The sequence below is a fragment of the Rhineura floridana genome, chromosome 1, assembly GCF_030035675.1.
Source record: "Rhineura floridana isolate rRhiFlo1 chromosome 1, rRhiFlo1.hap2, whole genome shotgun sequence".
NCBI classification, from domain to species: domain Eukaryota; kingdom Metazoa; phylum Chordata; class Lepidosauria; order Squamata; family Rhineuridae; genus Rhineura; species Rhineura floridana.
The window spans coordinates 173,214,396-173,239,019 of NC_084480.1; the positions used below are offsets into that span (position 1 = coordinate 173,214,396).

General features: G+C 41.6%; 1 protein-coding gene across 22 annotated transcripts in view; it reads right to left on the bottom strand.

The window, feature by feature from the left end:
• The window catches only part of LOC133364983 (protocadherin gamma-C3-like), a 303,611-nt gene that overhangs the window by 138,694 nt on the left and 140,293 nt on the right, over window positions 1–24,624 (bottom strand). For 2 of the 22 annotated variants that reach the window (XM_061586161.1, XM_061586316.1), the window contains exon 1: window positions 20,674–23,116. The exons of 14 other annotated variants lie outside the window; for them this stretch is intronic. In XM_061586161.1, the coding sequence (XP_061442145.1) occupies window positions 20,674–23,100 (2,427 nt within the window). In that variant the 5' untranslated portion in view covers window positions 23,101–23,116. 6 more of the 22 variants (XM_061586345.1, XM_061586326.1, XM_061586335.1 and 3 more) reach the window with 5 other exon arrangements.

Genomic DNA, 24,624 nt, shown 5'->3' on the forward strand with positions numbered 1-24,624 from the left:
GCCACCACTCGCTCAATGATCTTGCCCAAAAATGGCAAATTCGAAATGGGGCGAAAGTTGTTCAAAACTTGGGGATCCAAGGAGGACTTTTTCAAGATAGGTCTTACAATTGCCTCCTTGAGGGCCGATGGCATTACACCCTCCTTCAAGGATGCATTTACCACCGCCCTGATCCCTTCACCCAATTTCTCTTTGCAGTTCATAAGGAACCATGAAGGGCAAGGATCAATCAGACAGGTGGTAGGCTTTACAGTTGAAAGTACCTTGTCCACATCCTCAGAAGGAAGAGGCCGGAACCGATCCCATTGAACCGGATTGCAGCTGGCCAACTCTGGATCATCTACTGCATCCACGGCGTACGGAATCGAGTTCTTTAGGTGTTCAACTTTATCGGCAAAGTGCCTTGCCAATTTGTCACAGGAAGCCTTAGAATGTTCCAGGGGTTCCTGGGCAACTGGACCGACCAGGCTTCGGACCACCTGGAACAGCTTCCTGGGACAGCACTCTGCGGATGCAATAGAGGCAGCAAAGAAATCCTTCTTTGTTGTCTTTATTGCCACCTGGTAGGCAGCTATTGCTGCTCTAACCTGTGTTCGAACATCCTCAGAACGGGATTTCCGCCACCGGTGTTCTAGTCGTCTCACCTCCTGTCTCAGACTGCGCAACCGGGGTGTTTACCACGGTGCTGTCTGGGTTCTGTTCAGGGGGAGAGGACATTTCGGAGCCACCCGGTCTAATGCCCTGGTGATTCCATGCTATGTAATAAGCAGAACTACAGTTCTTTCCCTCATTATATTGCATTTAATGCTCATGTAATTTAAGATCTAATTCTCAACATACTGAAGAAAAAACGGAATAGTTCTACTGACTACAAAACAAGTACAGTAGGGCCCCGCTTATATGGTGGGTTAGGGACCAGGCCCCTGCTGTAAAGCAGAAATCACCATAAAGTGGAACCCATTGACTATAATGGGTCGCATCGCGCGAAAATGCCGCAAAATGCTGCAAAAGCGCAAAATCTGCTTTAAAACGGGGAATTTCCCCTAATTGAAAGCCGCCGCATCAGCGGAACGCTGGCAAATGGGACGCCATAAAGTGGGGCCCTACTGTACTTGTACAAGTTGATTTAGAGTTTCTGTTTCCAAACCAACTACACCTAGCATCAACTATATATAGCATATATTTTGAGTGCAAAGGAAGCATCCTGATTCATGAAGGCCAAACGAAATAAAAGCCAATCACTTTATTCATAGATAGAAGATCAACTACAGGCAGAAAAACAAAAAGGCAGTCACCCCTGCTTTATGAAGAATAATATGAATTTAATACCAGAAAACAAGTCTTACCTTTTCACCATTATCCATCTCAGAATGAAAATTGTTTCCACTGTTGCCAATGAAAGCTGTATCAGATTTCTCACCATTAGGAATATTGTCTGCAATCTGAACATTGGGTGTCAGAAAAGTAAACTCATTCTTCCTGGATTCTGACAGGCAAAGTTGGTAGGAATAAGGCAAAGTCCCATCTTCAAAGGTTGGTGGAAATATGGCACCATTCTTGGAATGGGGAACAGGACCAAAGCACTGTAGGAACCTTGGATTCCCTGATCGATGGAGCTTCATTGTAATGACCAGAATCACTGTCAGGAGGAATAAGAATGAGATCAAAGCTAAGGCCAGCACCAGGTAGAACTGTAGGTCAGATTGGTACTCTGAGCTGCTTGGTTGGTTTTTCATTTCTGGAAGGGCCTCCTGGAAGTTCTCAGCAAAAACCAGGTTCAGAGTAATGGTGGCTGAGAGAGTCGGCTGTCCATTATCCTTCACCATGATGATTAGTGTGTGTTTCATGACATCTCTCTCCATAAAGGCCCTCGCTGTCCTGATCTCACCAGTATGAGAACCAACCGTGAAGAGTGATGGCTCAGTGGCCTGAGTCAGATGGTAGGAGAGCCAGGCGTTGTGTCCAGAATCAGCATCCACAGCCACCACCTTTGTTACTAAATAATCTGCCTCAGCTGAACGAGGCACCATCTCGAACAAGGCTGAGCCCTTGGCTTCTTGTGAAGGGGACAGGATATGAGGGCTGTTATCATTCCTATCAAGAATGAAGACCTTCACAGTGACATTGCTGCTGAGAGGGGGAGAGCCACCATCTTGGGCCTTCACTTGCAGCTGGAATTCTCTGAATTGTTCATAGTCAAAGGATCTCTGGGCATAGATTGTGCCAGTCTCAGAATTAATGGAGATATAGGAGGAGATGGGAAGCTCCTCAATGTTGCTGTTGAGGATGGAGTAGGTGATCCGTGAGTTCTGCTCCACATCTGGATCATTGGCTTTGACACTGAAAATGGAGGCACCAGATGGATTGTTTTCTGGCACATAGATACTATAGGAAGATTTCAGAAAAGTAGGGGCATTATCATTAATATCCAAAATCTCTAATGAGATGATTTTTTGTGTGGAAAGAGGTGGGGTTCCTTTGTCAGTGGCTGTGATTGTGATATTATACTGAGGAGTTCTTTCTCTGTCCAGGAGACTGTCTGTCTGGAGCTTGAAGTAATTGTTAGAAGAGGGGAGAATTTGGAAGGGTAAATCATCTTGTAAATAGCATGTAACCTTTCCATTATCTTCACTATCTTTGTCATTTACATTGATCAGAGCAATTAAGGTTCCAGACGGAGAATCTTCAGAGACTGGACTAAGTACAGAAGCTAAAGTCACATCCGGAGCATTATCATTCTCATCAAGGATGTTTACTTCAATGTTGCAGTGTGCCACTAACCCACCCCCATCTTTTGCTTCTACTGTCATGATGTATTCTTTAGTTTCCTCAAAGTTGAGGAGCCCAGCAACAGTGACTATGCCATTAACTGGATCCAAGATGAATTGCTTGTAGCTGTTTGTGGGTATGTTACTGAAATGATACCTGATTTGGGCATTTGTGCCTTCATCTTTATCTGAGGCTACAACCTGAAGCATAAGTGACCCAACAGGGGCATTTTCAGGTAAACTGACCTTGTAGACCTCTTGAGTGAAAATGGGTGGATTGTCATTGGCATCAGTGACATTAATCCATATCTGGGCAGTCCCAGTTTTCCTAGGTTCACCCCCATCCAGGGCTGTAAGGATCAAGTGAAGGGTCTGTTCATTTTCCCGATCCAGGGGTTTACTCAGCACTAATTCTGCATATTTATTTCCCTCTTTTCTCTCCCTAACTTCCAGAGTAAAATGCTGATTGGAGCTAAGCTGGTAATTCTGGAGAGAGTTCTTCTGAATGTCAGGATCTTCTGCTTTCCCAAGGAGAAATCTGGTGCCTGGCAGAGTTGATTCAATTATCTCCAGCTTGATTATATCACTAAGAAAATGTGGTGCATTATCATTAATATCCTGTATAACAATTGTTACATGGAAGACATTTAAAGGATTTTCAATCACCACTTCAAAATTAATAACACAGAGGGGAGTTATGTCACATATTTTCTCCCTATCAATTCTGTCATTCACATAAAGATTTCCATTCTCTGCATTGATATGGAAATACTGCATTTTATTAACAGAGACAGCATGCAGATTGCGCCTTGCTAGATCTCTGGCATTCAGTCCCAAATCCTTGATGAGATTCCCCACAACTGAACCTTTTGCCATCTCCTCAGGGATGGAATAATGAATCTGCTCCGAGGCAGCCCAGCAGGAGAATGACAAAAGTAAGAGAAGCGGTACTTGCCTTGTGAGTGCCCTGCCATTCCTTTTGTGCCTTCTGTCCATCAAGATCACTGAGAAATTTGCTGCCTCCTTTTTACAGCTAGTGGTGATCAGATAAATTTCTCACCAGGATAGAGGAAATCTTTGTAAGTATAAACTGCCTTTCTTCTTAAATTGTGAACAGTAGGACTCTTTTCCCTTTCCTTTATTCATCCAGATGCTATGCCTTTGTGTTCTTCTCTTTGCCCAGACTGTACAGCCCCGATGAAATAGTTGCTTTGTAGAAGAAACATAATGAGATCACCATCCTTTTTTTCTGCCACCACATTGGCCAACAGTGACACTCTGAGGCTCAGACAGAGAATTGCAAAGGTTATTTTCTCATGAAATTAAATAAAGAAATTTTACCTGAATATGGTAATAGTTTTGTGTCACAGGAAAGAGAATACTTGAAACTATGTCTGGATCAGATACTTGGGAATATCTGCCTTTGGTACTTTTGGAACAAATACTTCATTGCTTTCAAGATTTTTCATGCAGGCCACGAGCTTTTTCTGTAACTGACTTGAAACTGCTACTGAAGAGAAGTTTTAACATCCATAGTCAGGTGATACCTTCATTAGGAGCACCAACCAAAATGTCACAAAGTCCAGCTCCTGAAATTGTCATCCCACCACGGTCATATTATCAAAGTCATATTATTACTCTGATTTCCAGTTTCTCTGGCTGAGAGAGATGCAGCATTTATAAAATTATTTCAGTGATTTCCAATTTGCAGAAAGATATACATTTTCTCACTTGAAAGCTCAAAATTTATTAGTCACTTTTCTACCTGACCACAGGTCTCTCTACATATCCTTTTTGTGGGGAATGAACAGTTTTTTTAGGCTGCATTGGAGTGAGATGCTATTTACAGAGGATGTGGAGTTGGTGCCAAAAGCAGCAGCCCTGTGTCTCTCCCCGCTCCCGCCAAAAAACCCTTCATAGTAAAACAAAATACCGGGCCAAGTTCAAGGTTCTAGTTTTGGTGTACAAAGCCCTATACAGCTCGGGACCAGGATACCTGAAAGACCATCTTATCCCTTATATACCCAGTTGATCACTGTGCTCTGCAGGTGAGGGCCTCCTGCAGGTACCATCTTATCAGGAGGTTCATTCTGTACAATATAGGAAACGGACCTTTAGTGTGTCGGCACCTACCCTGTGGAATTCCCTCCCCTTGAATATTAGGCAGGTGCCATCTCTGCTATCTTTTCGGCGCCTTCTGAAGACTTTCCTCTTCCAACAAGCCTTTTAAGTTGCGGCCTATCCCAGTCTGTGTCTGTGTTAGAATTGCTTTTAATATGTCTTTTAATATTTTTCTTTTTTTAAAAAAAGATGTTTTTAAAGTTTTTTAAAATGTTTTTAACGTTGTTTTGTTTTAATGTATTCTAAGGTCTTTTTATGATGTTTTAAAGTGTTTTTAGTGTTTCTGATTGACGCCCTGGGCTCCTGCTGGAAGGAAGAGCGGGGTATAAATAAAATAATATATAAAATAAATAAATGATGACACTGTGCATGTGGCTGCCAATGAAGGAGAGTGAGGAAAGTTGCAACACGATGACATCATGTTATGTTTCACTAGATGCTGCAGTTTAGAGAAAAGGAGCGAACGTGGGATGGTTGCCTTTGGCATTGCCACAATATCTTTCCACATGGAACTACCTGAGATAGGCACTGGGGGCTCCTATCCCCTGAAGCAGCTCATCTGGGCAGGGTGGATACTAATGCTAGTGGGACAGGCAGCCAATAAACATAACCATACGTGTATATGCTCCTCTTCCTTTATGACTTTACCAAGTATTTCTGTCAATTACATTGTCTGTATATCAGCATATCGGTTGTCTCTTCCCCTGGCCTTGTCGCCTTAGAGTCATGGAGGATCATGTGTGATCCAAAGATTCCAAGAATGCTGCTGCTATACAGTTCTAAGGTGAGGCACCAGGAAAATCACAGTGGCAGTGTGTGTGTGAGTGTGTGAATGCTGCATGAGACTGTCACTGCTAAGTTGCAGGCATTGCTTTGTGGAAGTGGAAAGATGGGACAGCTAGGTTTCTACCATGTGGTTGTTAAACTGAATGCAGATGTTGAATGTCCAGGAATGTCCAGTGTGAAATGATGACACCATAAGCACACACGAGTGCTAGACACTGCTTTCCATTCAGTAGCCATGTACCATCCCCTGCCTTTGTAGACACCAAGTGATATATGCCCCCCGCTTCCCCCTCCAGTTGTTGCTCAGGTATGGTTGTTGTATACTGCATTAAGGTGTATGAGCTATTGCTATTCCAAACCAAATACTTCAGAGAAGTCCTTAAGATATCACTAACAATAATCCAGAATAAATAGAACATTAAAAGTTTCTTTCTTCTGAGATAAGGCATTGGTCCATCTAGTGCTGTTTACTCTGAATGACAGCGGTTTTTCAAAGATTCTGTGAGATATATTTTCCAGCTGGGTTACCTAAGATACTTTGGCCTGAGAGGGTGAGAACTGAATCTGGGACCTTTTGAGTACAACAGAAGTGCTCTACATCTCCACTATATCCTCTCTCTTAAATTCCAAATATGGGGAAACAGAGATTAACATTAAGCCTGCTGTTTATGCCACATTCCCTTCCAAGGGCAGCTTATAGGTGTGTGAATATTATGGAGTCATTTAATTTTATCCTCACAACAACACTGCAGACAAGCTAGGCCGAGAGAGTGCAATGCAACCAATGTTGCTCAATGAGCTGCTTCTTAGATGAGCAGGGTTTTGAATTCCAAGGTTCAATACTCTGTTCACAGCATCATGGGCTTGAGATGTACAATCTGTCAAAACCGCTAAACCTAAATATTGCTACAATATACTTATTCCTGGTATCTGTAGTTGTGATCAGCATATTCTGTTCATACTTGAGATACTTTTTCTAGTCAATTCCATCTTTACCTTCTCTTAAACTGGTAAAACATAAGCTGAATTCACTATACATATTCTGATGGTTAAAGAAAATATGTTGTCACATGTTTTTCTTTCCAAAGCCGAATTCCTAGAACTAAATACTTATTAATATGGAGCATCAAAGACTGCAGTGAAGGTCCCAGTCCACATGTGCATGCTCACCCTTTGATGACTGCTGCATCCAGTAGTGGCTTGCACATGTGCACACAGATATAACACCATAGGTAAAATAGTTATGTTTTCTCAAACGCAAACTCAACCCATAAATCCCACACATCCAGCAGTCAGTTCAGTTGCCAAGTCTTCAAGTTCAGGTTAACACAGTAATGAAATGATGTAGTTGCCTATGTGAACCAGGCCTAGATTTTATACCGAAGGTGTGAAAGCACACAATTAACTCTGCGTAGAGAAGCTTACATTAATAATACTTGGAAAATACAGTTGTCAGATGACGAATGTAATGTTTTGATTGATCATGTTATAAACTTTTCTCAACTGTCAAGTGCTTCAGGTTTTACAAAACACATCCTCATTTACCACTATATGTAGCTTTCCACTGCTTTTTATTTTTCTTTTAAAAAGGCCAAATTAAGGACAATGAAGAACATTTATCCCTCATACTGATCAGTGATACATTGGTCTACTCTTCCATCTTTACTAATCTTGAATGTTTAATCTGGGAACCCTTGCAAAGTGTTCAACAATACAAGTAAGTACAAAATATTGTTTGGCAATTAACTCTACTTATATAACAACTTTATAAAAATATTTTTTCTTGCCAAATAGAGTAAGCAAATAATTGCTCAAGCTCTTCCTTTCCTTCCTTTCTCTGGCAAATACTTCTTATGAGCAAGAGAAGTTCTTGTTTTGAGAACATGCGTTTCTGTGGGCATTTGTAAGTGTGATGTGGATATTTTCAAATATCAAAATATATACGGTAAGGTTTAAAGACACATGAATAGGAGAATTATCTTGGAGGACCCCTCTTTATAATAGTTTAACAAAGAAAATGACATTTAAACCCCCAAATCCAGATTGATAGGGATAACTCACCTGTATATTGGCTGAATCTCCATTACTTCTATTAATATCTTCATTAATGAGAAAGGGATCCTTTATTTCACAAGTTTGTTCATTGCTCAGAGTATTGGAATAAATTGGCTTGGAAATGCTAAATTGGCTTTTCCTAGAGCCCGAGCTCAGAGAAACATCATGACAGTAGGAGTGCAGAAAGGCTCGGACTCCATCAATCCCCACAAACTGTGAGACAGGAACACCACTGAAATTCACACCCCCTGACTCAAACAGCTGAGAATTTCTCCATCTGTGCAGCCTGATAGCCAGTAATACAAGGAGGAAGGTGAAGAACAAGCAGGAGACAAAGGCCACTGCAATGACCAGGTAGAAAGTAAGATCTGACTGGGAATCAACAGGAGCTGAGACGCTGCTCAGATCGGAGAGGATTGCAGGGATGGTGTCAGCCAGCACCACAGTGACCCTGACTGAGGCCGAGAGAGGTGGCTGCCCATTGTCCTTCACTAAAACCACCAAGCTTTGCTTAAGAGCATCTTTCTCCAAAAAGAAACGGGCTGTCCTGATCTCTCCAGTGTGGAGCCCCAGAGTGAAGAGCCCTGGCTCTGTGGCCTTGATCAGCTGGTAGGAGAGCCAGGCATTCTGCCCAGAGTCCGCATCCACTGCCACCACCTTGGTGACCAGGTAGCCTGGCTCAGAGGAGCGAGGGGCCAGCTCTATCCCCGTGGAGCCATCGGTGGGAGGGGAGGGGTACAGGATTTCTGGAGCATTGTCATTCTGATCCAGGATGAAGAGAGTCACTGAGACATTGGAGCTGAGTGATGGGGAGCCTCCATCCTGGGCCTTGACCAGGAACCGAATCTCTTGAATCTCTTCATAATCAAAAGAGAGCAGGCCATAGACAACTCCTGTCTCAGAATTAATACAGAGAAAGGATGATACAGGGAATACACTGATGTTTTGCTCAATGATAGAATAAGTTATTCTGGAATTCTCTCCACAGTCTGGATCATTTGCCTTCAGGGAAAATATGGAGGCCCCTTTTGGATTATTCTCCGTTAAATAAGAAGTATAAACTGATTGCAGGAAGTGGGGAGGGCTGTCGTTTATGTCTAAAATCTCAAGTGGAATAACAATAGATGTGGAAAGGGGAGGGGTCCCATGATCTGTGACTGTGACAGTGATGTTGTAGGCTGCCACATGCTCCCTGTCTAGGGCTTTTGTTGTCACCAAGCTGTAATAATTACCATAGGATTTTGTCAGTTGGAAAGGGAGGTTACTGGGAATAGAACATGTGACTTCTGCATTCTCTGATGAATCTTCATCTTGTACATTTAAAAGGCCTATTGGAGTTGCTGGTGGAGAGTTCTCAGGGATGGAGCTGAGAAGTGATGTTATTGTAAGTTTTGGTGCATTGTCATTTACATCAGTAACAAATATTATGAGAGTTGATCTATCCAATAGACCTCCACCATCATGGACCTGGACCTCAATTTCATAAAGCGCTGAGTCCTCATAGTCTAAGCTTCCTGTAAGAGTTATCTCCCCAGTGCTTGCATCCAAGTGGAATATTTGTGAAGCCTTTTCTGTGATTTTTCTGAATGAATATTTCATTTCTTGGTTGGTTCCTTCATCCAGGTCAGTGGCTCTTAGTATGATTACTGTGGTACCTATAGGAATATCTTCCCTAATATTAACTTTATAAATAGATTGGCTAAAAACAGGTGCATTGTCATTAGCATCCACCACAGTAACCTGAACTTGCACAGAACCTGTCCTAATTGGATCTCCTCCATCATAAGCCATAAGGACAACATTGTGAATGCCTTGTTCCTCACGATCCAGAGGCCTTTCCAGCACTAATTCAATGTATTGTCTATCTTCAACAGTTGTTTTCACATTAAGAGAAAAATGGTCATTGCTGCTGAGATTGTACCCCTGCAGAGAATTGTTTCCTAAATCAGCATCTTGAGCTTCCAAGAGGGGAAATTGGGACCCCAATGCTGCATTCTCACTTATATTTATCACTAGTTTCTCTGACTGGAAGGTGGGGGCATGATCATTAACATCTGTGATTTCTACTTCAACTCCATAAATGTTCATTGAATCCCCAACTATAATCTCAAAATTCAAGATACACTTTTCTAGCTGACCACAGATCATTTCTCTGTCTATTTTCTCTGTGGTGTGCAAATGGCCACTTTTATAATTCAAAGCAAAATACTGAGTCCTACCTGGGGAAACAATGCGAATTCCACGGTCTGAGAGCTCTTTGGCATCTAGTCCGAGATCCTTTGCAATATTCCCCACTAAAAAGCCTTTCTCAGGTTCCTCAGAAATGGAGTACTGGATCTGCCTGGTAATGGCTTGGCAGATGTTAGCAAAGAGAAAGAGAAAGACAAGCCCCCTTTTGCAAGTTTGGAGACTTGTTCCTGTTGCCATTCCTGGTCTGATGAAAAGCCACTGAGAAGATCTGTCATTCAGGATGACTGAATGTTGCCCGTAAGAGTCTTGCAGCTGAGATTCCCAATGCAAAAATGTTCAGTCAGTCTCTGATCTCAGCATTTTCTGCTCTGAAGCTGCTGATCTGGGAAGGCTAAATTTCTCATTGCATTTCTTAGTCTGAGTGAACAGCGACACTCAGAGTCCCAGCCAGTAACTGCACCCACTCCCTGTTCTGTTTGTTTGCGGGTTCCATTCTAATCTTCTCATATATGAAGTTGACTTAGAAAGGCCTATAACAGTGAAGTCTGGCCACACACAGAAGAAGAGAAGAAAAAGATGACACAAAATGGCATATGAAGAAGTGAATAAAAAACTGGTCCCAGTAAAAAAACAACCTTAGAAAGTTGAAATGCTATTGATTTAGAATATATCTGCACCAACCATTTCCCACACCATTTTTCTCATTACATACTGCTAGTAATAATTAAATTCCCAATTAAATGACCATGCACTACAGCACAAACTGTTTCCCCAGTTCCCTATACACTTTTGGTTAAATATGTCAACAACAGGAGATCTACCTAGTGGTATATGTCAGAATCTATGTTCTCTAAAATACTATGCATTCACTTCAAATGCCAAGTACAGTTCTGTTGCCATCACATCTTAATTTAATCAAAGCTGAAGCCTCACTCAGCCCCAAGAAGTAAAGTAGTTATATAAAGTATTTAAAAGAAAGTTAAATAAAAATTAAATAAAATATATGAAATTGTACAGGTCCCTACAAAGACATTCCACAGTAGGATTAACATTAATGTAACCTTCAGTGGGATGATTTAAGCAGTTCAGTCCATATCCAGCCACCCACATGGTTGGTACTAGATTTGGACACCCTGTTTGCAATAGGAGTAACAAGGATTGTGTATGACCTTAACTGGGACATAAAATAAAAAGGCTTCTTGATAGCCTTTGGTTTCAAAAGCCACCATGATTGTTATTATAAATGCATTTCCTAATATTCTGAAATAATTGCATGTTGAGATTTTTTATATATATATTAAAAAGTATGCAATATACCTCTAGAAAAGTCTACAACAGGCAGAGCAATGATTCCCTTGCTTTTGTCGTTTCTTCTAAGATCCCAATAATATAAGTTCCAGTCATAAGAACACTTTCAGAGGGGCTGGTACCATGCAACTAACTGTCACAGATTTTTTTTTGAGTAAGTTGTTTAAAGCTCTTGAATTTGAAGAGTTAGCATTTATATTGAATGGTGAGTTCCACTGAGAACTGCACTTCATTTGAGCAACAAAACTGAACGTAAATATGGTGTTATGAATCTGGCCATTGATGATATGAATTGGGCCCATCATTATGGTTTGCCTGCCTAGAAACTCATGAGTAATCAGGGGCTTGGAAAAATGAGCTTTTGTTCTTCATGGTCTTGAGGTTTTCCAGATGTAACATTCATCAGAGTTTTGGGGAAGGACAGAAAGATCATTAGAAAGAAATGTCAGTTTAAATTTCGATGGACAGAGAGAGAGAGAGGTTGGGAACTTTTAGATGGAGTTGGGTGAAACTGACGCATCTTTGGAGTATGGCTTCCTTGTTAGGGATCTCATACAGGATAAATAGATATGGTGCCTGTTTAAGTAGTCTGATTGCTTCTAGCAGGCTCTGTTTGTAATATATAAATAAAGTAAATATTACAAAGACACCATGACCCTCCAAAGAAAATTAAACCCTGCAGCACTGCCCCAGTGTTTCTTATTGTTGGTGAAAGTGGGGAATATGCAACAATATTTTTCCATAAGTATACAATGAGAAAAAGTGTAAGCATTGTTTAGTAAACCTAATTTTGCAATGTCAGTAATGGTAAAGAATCATGGGGTGTGAGATGCAAGAAATTCTTGGAAACAAATCTTACCGTTTCATTGTTCTCCGTCTCCGACTGTAAGTGGTTTTCACCGTTGCCTGTAAAAGGCACACCAGATTTCTCACCATTAAGAATATTGTCTGCTATCTGTATATTGGGTGTCAGGAAAGTAAACTCATTTTTCCTGGACTCTGAAGATAGGCAGAGCTGGTAGGAATAAGGCAAAGTCCCATCTTCAAAATTTGGTGGAAATATAGCACCACTCTTGGAATGTGGAACAGGACCAAAGCACTGAAGGAATCTGGGATTCCCTGATCGATGGAGCTTCATTGTAATGGCCAGAAGCACAGTCAAGAGGAATAAGAATGAGATCAAGGCTAAGGCCAGCACCAGGTAGAACTGTAGGTCAGACTGATATTCTGAGCTGCTCGGTTGGCTTTTCATTTCTGGAAGAGCCTCTTGAAAGTTCTCAGCAAACACCAGGTTCAGAGTAATGGTGGCCGAGAGAGCCGGTTGGCCATTATCCTTCACCATAATGACGAGTCTCTGTTTCATGGCATCTCTCTCTACAAAGGCCCTTGCTGTTCTGATCTCACCAGTATGAGAACCAATCGTGAAGAGTGTTGGCTCAGTGGCCTGAGTCAGATGGTAGGACAGCCAGGCATTGTGTCCAGAATCAGCATCCACGGCCACTACTTTTGTTACTAGATAATCTGCTTCAGCTGAACGAGGCACCATCTCGAACAAGGCTGAGCCCTTAGTTTCTTGTGAAGGGGACAGGATACGAGGGCTGTTATCATTCCGATCGAGAATAAACACCCTCACAGTGACATTGCTGCTGAGAGGGGGAGAGCCACCATCTTGGGCCTTCACTTGCAGCTGGAACTCTCTGAATTGTTCATAGTCGAAGGATCTCTGGGCATAGATTGTGCCAGTCTCAGAATTAATGGAGATATAGGAGGAGATGGGAAGCTCCTCAATGTTGCTGTTGAGGATGGAGTAAGTGATCCGTGAGTTCTGCTCCACATCTGGATCAGAAGCTTTTACACTGAAAATCGAGGCACCGGATGGACTGTTTTCTGGCACATAGATGGCGTATGAAGATTTCTCAAAGGAAGGAGAATTGTCGTTGATATCAGAGATCTGCAGTGAGATGATTTTGTGGATGATCAGTGGGGGAGTTCCTTTGTCAGTGGCTGTGATTGTAATATTATACTCGGGTATTTTTTCTCTGTCCAGGGGACTGTCTATCTGGAGTTTGTAATAATTGTTAGAAAAAGAAATAATTTTGAAGGGCAAATCATTTTGTAAGTAGCAAGTAACCTTTCCATTATCACCAATATCTTTGTCATTTACATTGATCAGAGCAATTAAGGTTCCAGATGGTGAATCTTCAGGGACTGGACTGATGAAGGAAACCAGGGTTACCTCTGGGATGTTGTCATTTTCATCAAGAACTCTTATTTCAATATTGCAGTGTCTCTCTAATCCACCACCATCTTTTGCTGTTATTGTCATGGCATATTCTTCAGTTTCTTCAAAGTCCAACGGAGACACAAGTGTGATTGTGCCACTGAATGGATTCAAGAGGAATTTTGGATGGACAGTTGTTTGTATGTTCATGAAATAATACCTGATTTGGGCATTTGTGCCTTCATCTTTATCTGAGGCTACAACTTGAAGCACAAGTGACCCAACAGGGGCATTTTCAGGTAAACTGACCTTATAGACCTCTTGACTGAAAATGGGTGGATTGTCATTGGCATCAGTGACATTAATCCATATCTGGGCAGTCCCAGTTTTCCTAGGTTCACCCCCATCCAGGGCTGTAAGGATCAAGTGAAGGGTCTGTTCATTTTCCCGATCCAGGGGTTTACTCAGCACTAATTCTGCATATTTATTTCCATCTTTTCTCTCCCTAACTTCCAGAGTAAAGTACTGATTGGAGCTAAGCTGGTAATTCTGAAGAGAATTCATTCCAGTGTCAGGATCTTCTGCTTTCCCAAGGAGAAACTGGGTGCCAGGCAATGTAGATTCAATGATCTCTAACTTGATATTGTTGTTTAAGAACTGTGGTATATTATCATTAATATCCTGGATTGTTATAGTTATATGGAAAACATTTAAAGGACTTTCAATCACAATTTCAAAATTAAGAAGACAAATTGGAGTTTTGCTACATATTGCCTCTCGATCTATCCTGTCATTTACATAGAGCTTTCCATTCTCTGCACTGATACTAAAATATTGCATTTTACCCACAGAGACAGCATGGAGATTGCGCTTTGCTAGATCTTTGGCACTCAGCCCCATGTCCTTAGCGAGATTCCCCACAACTGAACCTTTTGCCATCTCCTCAGGGATGGAATAATGAATCTGCTCCGAGGCAGCCCAGCAAGAGACCAACAATGGTAAGAGAGGCAGTACTTGCCTTGTGAGTGCCCTGCCATTCCCTTTGTGCCTTCTGTTCATCAGGCTCCTTAAAAATAGGCTGTCTCCTTTTCTTCTTTTTTCAGCCTGTTATGGTCAAATCAAATTTTCATGCAGATGTAGGAAATCTCAGTGAAGAATAAAATTTCCTCTTTCTTAATTTATATGTACTAGAACAGTTTTCCTTTTCCCTGCACGACTGCTGTGTATCTGTGCTCTTCACTTTCCCTGATCTGCACAGCATTGATAGAGCTACTGCTCTGTAGAAAGCCTCAATGGGTCTCTATCCTCACCCTGGCTTTCCAACTGGCCAGCAGCGGCACTCTGAGGCTCAAAAAGAGAATTGCAAGGGGAAAAGAGCACCTTGTCCAATTTTAAATAGACAGACAACCTGGATGTGAATGCAAGTATATGCTTTCCACAGCGTGTCTTTTCCCTGTAAATGATTGGAAGTGCAGTATTTGGGACAGCTTTTCTGTGCTTCATCCTTATCTACATCTTTTAATATAAATGCTATGTAATTGCTTCTGTAGTTCTGAAGAAAAATGGTGCTGGTTTATAGCTGTTGGATATGCCTTGGTTCCATATAGTTTACATTGCTGGTGGAAGTTTGGTAAAAGAGACCACAGTGGCCAACCAGATGTCTCCAGGGAGCCACAAGCAGGGCATGAAGAAAATGGTCCATAAATGAAGTTATGAATGCCAGATGGTATTTTTTCTGTCTATTCTGCATCTATTGCCAATCGTTTTCATTGTTTGATCTTCAGTCACTGTATCCACTTTCTTCATACAATGAATGACATTCTAAATATTTATCACGTCTAACCTTAGCTGTCTTTTTGTAAAGTTCCAAATCTCTTTCTTCAAAGGGAAGATGCTGCATCCCCTTCATTTCAGTTGCTAGTTTCTGTTTAATTTCCAGCTCTAGGATATTATTTTTTAAAACAATATTGCAGTGGGGGGGGCATACCATACACAATATTCCCAATGTGGTATGGCATTATGATACCGGCAGTTTTTGTTTCTGTCTCTTTCCTAATAATCCCCTGCATGGAGTTTGACTCTTTTCACTATCACTACACACCGAGCTGACATTTTTACTCAGCTATTCACCATGTCCCCAAGTTCTTTTTCTGTTTAGTCACTGCAGTTCAGGCCCCATCAGTGTACATGTGAAGTTAGGAATTTTTACCCCAATGCACATCACTTTTGCACTTACTTACATTGAGCCTCATTTGCCATTTTGTTGTCTATTCACCCAATCTGGGAAGATCATTTTGGAGCTTTTTGCAATCTCTTTTGCTTTACATCATTCTGAGTAACTTGGTGTCACCCACAAACTTGGACAATTCACTCCTGACCCCAAATTATTAATAAACTGGTGTTAAACAGCCTCAGCTCCCATGCAGATTTTTGGGGAACCTCACTGCTTACATCCCTTCATTCATTGGGGCAGCTGTCCGTTTACTCCTACCTTCTGCTTCCTATTTTATAGCCAGTTACTCATCCATAACAGGACATCTTTGTCTGACTAACTGGCCTTTAATTTTTTTGATCCCTTCCCAAATACTCTTTTAAAGATCAGCATTATGTTAGCTAACTTCCAGTCTTCCAGTAAGTAGACTAAATTTTAGTACTGTTTAAATTTTTGTCATCTGCTCAGTGATTTTACATTTGAATTCTTAAAGAATATGGCTCTTTCCCTACTGAACTCAGACAGGATGAAAGGTCATGATGGTGGAGGAACATTTCATTAATCCACAGATAGGGGTGGGACTCCAAGGCATTGACATATAAGAAGCATGCCATGCGCATGTACTGGCCAGTGTGGGGGATGGAGGTTGATGTGGGCTATATAAACTCAAAGCCTAGCCCCAGCCTGTATAGTTTGCAATTGTTTTCATTTCCTTACCCACCCATCCATCTCGGGGTCACAGTGCAGGAATAGCTGGTTGTGTAAGGGCTATTCTACACTGGGTACCTTGACATGAATTGGCAACTAGTGCTTATATGTCACTAAATAATATGTGGAACATGTCTGCAATAGTAGGTGTTTGCAGGAAAGTAAGTTACAAGTAGGGTCATTGATGACCACCCAGAGATATGAAGATGGTGAATGGGGATTCCCTAGCCCTGCCACTCAAGGCTTTGGGACCTAGGAATGGAGAAAGGAATTCCTTTGGAGACTTTCCTGAATCATGCCTCAGAAGGTGCTGAATTTGTACAATAAAATATATATGGCTCAAAAACTAAACCAATACACAGGATTATAGTGACTGGCTAGCATTATTCTCTTTCCCACAAGGCAAGTCCATTCCCAGACCAGGCTTGACGTCCTCCACTTACGGGAAATCAATTGAAATTATACACCAGCAAATGATGGTGGTAAAATTCCTGAAAACAGCAGACTACAAGTGGTGCATCAGAATAGAAATAGTAAAATAACCTTCATAAATTACACAAGCCTATCTTGAGTGCAGAGAGGTTCTCTATTCCATTCAACCTCTCTAAGAGACAACTGCAATAATTTGCAGTCCTAATAGTCAAAAACTCTCATTTTATTTTCTAGCCCATATTTGTTAACTTCCAGTCTGAAGCTGTTAGGCCTTTCACCCAAATCCTCCTTTAGTTCTCCTCCCTAATGTGTTATCTGATCTTTTTTGCACTTTGATCCAGTGGCTCCATGCTCCATGCTCTGTATACATGGATTCCTTTCAGCCACATTTCTATCCACTTTAGTCAAGTGGGCATATCTTTAATCACGTTATACTGCTACATAATTAAATTGGATGAGGAGGCCTGAACAAGGTACTGAAGTTCACATGGAGGTTTGGGTCTAAACTGTTTGTAACATTAAATGTTATTGCATTGACCACACAATTTTAAAAAAATGTTGCTGCAGGTGAGAAGGGGGACACCTCTTTCCTCCTTCAATCCTGATAAAAATTGTCCCACACTCCTATATTGTGATTACATTGGGAGGAAAGTTACCATTGGTAGCAATGATAGTTTTCTTTCCAATGCAAATGACAGCATTGAGCAAGGCCTGGCTAAAGTAGTTGGTGGCCCTAGTGAAGTTCCCAAATTAGGGGGCCACTTCCCCAAAAAAGGAACACAAGAAATAAAGACTAACAAATGTATTACGGCATAAGCTTCCATAGGTGACAAAAAACATTCTGAGCAGATGCAACCAGCAAAACCCAAACAAAAAACATTTTGCCAACCCTGATAAACAAAATGAAAATACTTTGAGCATGTGCAATTTTGCGTTTCAAACTCACTTAACTAATCATTGTTTTTGCTGACTTCCTGCCTTGGGCCAGTTACCATCTCTCAGTCTAAGCTACTTCACACAGCTGTTGTACAGATATGGAAGGAATTATAAAATAACTACAAAACAGGACAAGTGTTTTTATCATAGGCACCAAATTTTGGTTTATTTAACCAGAGTGATGCATCTTTGTACCTTTAATACATAGGACCATGCTTTTCTCCCCCAGTCCACCTGCAAACTAGTACAGCTCCAAGGCTCCAACCACCAATCTTAATCTGGTCTGAATATTGCATGTTTCAGATGCATAAATCCCACTTGCTTTCAATTGTGCTCACTCCCAGGTTGGTGTGCACAGCAGCTTGATTCCTAATTGGAGTTATTTTAGGCCTGTAGCCACTGTAGGTGGGGGACTGTGGAAAGCAGAATGATCCACTTTTATTTTTACAATGATTTAAAAACTTTTTTTTAAATTTTTTTTTACTAATTTATTTTTACAGGTAAAATAAAAAGGAAGTCCCATTGCCTAGCCAAAAGTCCATATGCTGATGGAATGGGTTTGTTGCATTGACTCCTCTCAATGAACTTTCCTACCCCTTCCTCACAAGAAAGCCAAGGCTACAATCCTGTACCTATTTACCCAGGAGTAAGCACCATTAAACACAAAGAGAATTACTTCTGAGTAGACATGCATATCTTTCTACTGTAAGTTAACAATGAAGTCAGTTCTTAAGGAGCTCACCTCCTGCACAGGAGGAGACATACATAAGCCTTTTTGCAAAGTTCTCACATTTGCCATTTGCCATGGGGAGGGGGATTCTTTAACAACCGTCTGTACTTAGTATTTGCCAAAAATAAGTTCTAGAAAGTACCAGATCTTAGATAAATGCACCACAGGAAAGATGCATTTTCATTGCTAAGAAGGAACGGCAAAGAGGGACTCTAGTAGGTTTTTAAAATTACAGAGATCCTAAGGATTCAAAAATGAGACAGAAGCAAGAAACAAAATGTTCTAAAGGACAGGTGGAAACAACAGCTCTTTAGGACCCCAGCAATTCCTATAGCCTGGAGTCCAAACAACTCACTCATAAATTACAGCTCTACCTTCACTCATTGGGTGAAAAATCTGAAAGGCAGGAGGAGCTGGCTTATCTCACAGAAATCATTTAGGAGGATACCTGCACATTTTGCTTCATATCTTCTGTTCTAGGAAGGCTAGAGACTCTTAAAAGATGAAATCTGAGAGTCTGGGCCCCTTAACAGGTGTGGGTCCTGGAGCAATTGCTCCAACTGCACAAAGCTGAGGCCGCTTGGGCACATTGGTGCCAGTGCTGGATTGGCTCTGTTGGCACTCCTGCACGGTCCCAACCTTACTGCTGCCCTGCCCATCCTAGCCCTGTCCAGATAAGCTGCAGTAATGCTGGTATTGGAGGATGGCTCTGTGGCTCCACCCCACCCCACAGGCCATTACTAGATATTCTCAGTATTAAACATTCAAACTGAGTGTGTGACATACTCAAAGAACTGAAAGGGACTGAATGCCCCCATGCCAGATATTGCCCTGAAGAACGATCAGCTACTCATCCAATTAAAAACCAAGGAAAAACAAACCACGGTGTGGCACAAACCATTATCAGATGTGCAGTGGAAGGCTGTTTTATGCAACTGGTCATATCTTCACACCACTCAGGCCTCATTTTTATTTCTATTTCTAAAAATATCTGTAAACCTTCAACTCATAAAAAATATCAAGGCGGTGTACAGTTCTTACTTAAGTAATACATAAAACCTATGACTGGAGGTGCAGACCATGTGATTGAATGCTTCTGCATGCAAAATAAATAAATAAATAAATAAATAAACCCATTCAGGTAGGAAACTGCATGTCAGATAGAGAAGTTCTTCCATAGCTTCCTTCCTTGACATGCTAATTTTCTCTGTGTGGATTTCTATTTGTATGGAGGATCACTCAACCATGTGAAGCTCCACCCACAGTCTGGGGTGGTATACAGACCAGCTTAGTAAGAACCAGGCCTTAGTAACTTTTTCCTAGTGCCCCAGAAGAAATGAGGAAAGGCTAAGACGATATGTGGTGGTGGCAGGTGTGCAGAACTGAATCATAATAAGCAAAACCATTAAGATATGCTGTACAAATATATCTAACCCCTACTTGAGCAAAGTGAGGCTCTTTGCTCCTGTAATTGCTCTGAGAAGATTGATGACTTGTTCTTCTAATTCACTTTACACGACTGTTATTAGAACTTGAGCTAGCTAATTACACTTTAGACTTTTTGTCTCAGTTAAAATATTGGCTCGGTGTATTTCATTGAAATAACTTTGAAATGACAATAGCCAATCTGAGGGGGTAAATAGTACTAGCACCTATCATCATCATCACCACCATCATCTCAGTATTCATATAATTATTTTAAAATGTTCATGGTGCTTCACATACTTTATCCTTACCACTATGCAGGAAGTTCAGTATTATTATTCCCAAATGGCAAATGATAATGGGGAGGCTGTTGGAGAGCAGCTTGTCTAGGATCGCATAGTGATCAACTACACTACACCACTGTGTTCCTTACAATGACATTCTGGAAGGCTGAGGAAGTCCTTGCTGGGTTGGATGCAAGATAGAGAAGCGGCCAAAGGGAAGATGCCTCACATCTGGCAATTCCATCCTCATGACACCCTGGTGGCCTATGAGGGGAGAGCAGGACAATTGGATAAATGCTGTGTGCCTCCTTCCTTGTTGCAGTTGTGCCACAGATGGGCATCTTCCCACGTGGTTGAATAGTACAAATACAAAAGTGAGAACTATAACTGATTTCTCCTCTAGAACAATCGGTATAACCCAGCATAAATTATGTTAATAATGAAGGGAAAATATATTTTATAGCCAAAAAACTTTCCATTTGACTAAGACAGCTTACCTGGACCTTAGCTAAATCCCCATAGCTGCTCTTAATATCTTCAGCAATGAGAAATGGATCCTTTATCTCACAGGGTTGCTGACCAGTTAGAACACTGGAACATTTTCCTTTTGGAAAGCCAAAATTGCTCTTCCTAGAGTCTGTTGTTAGAGACACCTCGTGGCAGTAGGAATGCAGAAAGGCTTGGACTCCATCAATCCCCACAAACTGTGAGACAGGAACACCACTGAAATTCACACTCCTTGACTCAAATAACTGAGAATTTCTCCATCTGTGCAGTCTGATGGCCAATAACACAAGAAGGAACATGAAGAACAAGCAGGAGACAAAGGCTACCCCAATCACCAGGTAGAAGGTGAGGTCTGATGGGGAATCAACAGGAGCTGAGATGCTGCTCAGATCGGAGAGGATTGCAGGGATGGTGTCAGCCAGCACCACAGTGACCGTGACTGAGGCGGAGAGAGGTGGCTGCCCATTGTCCTTCACTAAAACCACCAGGCTTTGCTTAAGAGCATCTTTCTCCAGAAAGAAACGAGCTGTCCTGATCTCTCCAGTGTGGAGCCCTGGAGTGAAGAGCCCTGGCTCTGTGGCCTTGATCAGCTGGTAGGAGAGCCAGGCATTCTGCCCAGAGTCCGCATCCACTGCCACCACCTTGGTGACCAGGTAGCCTGGCTCAGAGGAGCGAGGGGCCAGCTCTATTCCCGTGGAGCCATCGGTGGGAGGGGAGGGGTACAGGATTTCTGGAGCATTGTCATTCTGATCCAGGATGAAGAGGGTCACTGAGACATTGGAGCTGAGTGGTGGGGAGCCTCCATCTTGGGCCTTGACCCGGAAGTTAATCTCTTGAATCTCTTCATAATCAAAAGAGAGCAGGCCATAGACAACTCCTGTCTCAGAATTAATAGAGAGGAAGGATGATACAGGGAAGACACTCATGTTTTGCTCAATGATGGAATAAGTTATTCTGGAATTCTCTCCACAGTCTGGATCATTTGCCTTCAGGGAAAATATGGAGGCCCCTCTTGGATTATTCTCCATTAAATAAGAAATATAAACTGATTGCAGGAAGTGGGGAGGGTTGTCGTTTATGTCTAAAATCTCAAGTGGAATAACTACAGATGTGGAAAGGTGAGGGGTCCCATGATCTGTGACTGTGACAGTGAAGTTGTAGGCTGCCTCGTGCTCCCTGTCTAGGGCTTTTGTTGTCACCAAGCTGTAATAATTACCATAGGATTTTGTCAGTTGGAAAGGGAGGTTACTGGGAATAGAACATGTGACTTCTGCATTCTCTGATGAATCTTCATCTTGTACATTTAAAAGGGCTATTGGAGTTGCTGGTGGAGAGTTCTCAGGGATGGAGCTGAGAAGTGATGTTATTGCCAGTTTTGGAGCATTGTCATTTACATCAATAACAAATACCAAAAGTTTAGATTTGTCAAATAGCTCTCCACCATCATGGACCTGGACCTCAATTTCATGAAGTGTAGTCTCCTCATAGTCTAAGCATCCTACAAGAGTTATTTCCCCAGTATGTGAATTCAAGTAGAATATTTGGGAATCCCTTTCTGTGATTCTTCTGAATGAATATATTAATTCCTTGTTGACTCCTTCATCCAGGTCAGTGGCTTTTAATATAACCACTGTGGTACCAACAGGAATATCTTCCCTAACACTGACTTCAAAGATATGCTGGCTAAAAGTTGGTGCATTGTCATTAGCATCCAAAACTATCACTTGAATCTGCATGGTTCCTGTCTTGACTGGATCTCCCCCATCATATGCTGTGAGGACCAGATTGTGAATAGCTTCCTCCTCACGGTCCAAAGACCTTTCCAGCACTAATTCAGTGTACTGTCTACCATCAACTGCCTCCTGCACATTGAGAGAAAAATGGCTACTGTTGCTGAGTTTGTATCCCTGAAGAGTATTGGTGCCCAAATCAGGATCCTGAGCTTCATAGAGAGGAAAGTGGGATCCTGGTGCTGTGATTTCACTGATTTTGAGCTCTAGTTTCTCTGAATGGAAGGTGGGAGGGTTGTCATTAATATCTGTGATTTCCACTTCAGCACCATATACTTTCATTGAATCTCCCACTATGATATCAAAATTCAAGACACACTTGCCCAGTTGTCCACAGAGCTCCTCTCTGTCTATCCTCTCTGTGACGTACAAATGACCACTCTTATAATTCAAAGCAAAATACTGTGTCCTACCTCTGGAAAGAATGCGGACTCCACGGTGTGAGAGTTCTTTTAATTCCAGCCTCAGATCTTTTGCGATGTTCCCCACCAAAGAACCTTTTCCTGTTTCTTCAGGAATAGAATAATGAATCTGTCCAGTAACAGCTTGACAAACATTAACAACAATTAACCAGAAGATTGCTCCCCTTTTGCAATCCTGGGAAAACGTTGCCATTGCCAGTTCCATTTCAGTGCCGAGGCAGAGCTCCTATTTCTTTGATGGACTGGCTAGAAATGCCTGCAGTTTAGCTTTGTCTGTACGTGACTGAAAATCTTAAAACACCCCCCCACAACACAGATAGCTTTAATATCTGTATTGTCTATATTTTTAAAATATTATTGATTTAAGATTCCCCAGTTGTTCAGATTCAGTATGTGTGATTTCTCTCTGCATTTCTGCAGTGAATGAAGCAGCTGGTTGGGAAAGTTGAATCTCTCTTGGAATTGCTCAGCCTTGGCTGGTGAACAGCGACACCCAGAGCCCTAAGCAATAACTTTGTCTTCTTGGTTCTCTTGAAATACTATTTTCCTTTGTATATTTCTCATCCTGATATATCACACCAGTCTCACAATGATGGGATAAAAACTCATTCAGTGTGTGTGACATTTAGTAGTCATCCTGGTTTATGAATGAATCACATTTCTGACAAGGAAAACTGACTGTTCTTCGGTTATAATCATTTTCCTGTTACAAAGGCTGTTATTTCCTGCATAGTTTCTTGAGAGTAGCCCTATAGTAGACATACAGTGAAGATCTTGTTTGAAGTGTCATGGTATATATTTTCCTGATATTTTCTGATTTTTCAATAAGCACTTTTTTCTATTAAGATTTTAAATAAAGTGGAATCCAAATAGAAACTCGTGTGTATGTGTGTGTGATCAAAAACCTCTTCTGTGCTATCCAGAATTCAAACCAGTTGTCTTAAATTATAGAAATTATAGGTAATTCTTAAATTATAGGAACAAAATAATCTTAAAATATGTTTCCAAGATATACTCCAAGTCATATCAAGATAAGGTATCAGGAAGGCCAGTGCTGATAAAATACAAATCAGAGCACTCCTATTGATGGCCAAAGTACATGCTACATTAGAATGACATGTGTGGACCTGTTGCTCCACCCTGTGATTTAGACCCAGCACCATGATGTGGGGAGACGGGGATGTCTAATTTAGTCCCACATTTTTCCCAACATGTTGCTAATAGGAGCTCCATTGTATGATCTGCACTGAGGCTGGGGCACAGGCCAAACAGGTTAGACACCTCCCCACACTGATGCTGTAGCCCTGATCCAAAATGGGAGATCCCCATGGCTGCTTTTACAAATAAAGAAAAAATAAAATTATATTGGTACCTCCTAATGCAGACCTCTAACGCGACATGTAGTTTAGCCCACAGGAGTTCTACTGCATTCAAGGGTAAGTGTAAGGGATCAAGGGTAAGCTTGATGCAGATGTCAACGGAGTGTGCAACAGCTGTGAAAAAGGCAAATTCTACGCTAGGGAGCAATTGGAAAGGAACTGAAAATAAAACTGCCAATATCACAATGCCATTATATAAATCTACGGTGTGTCCACACTTGAAGCACTGTATACAATTCTGGTTGCCTCACTCCAAAAAGGATATTGTAGAGTTGGAAAAGATTCAGAAAAGGACAATCAAAATGATCAGGGGGTGGAGCAACTCCCCTGTGAGGAAAGGGTGCAGCATT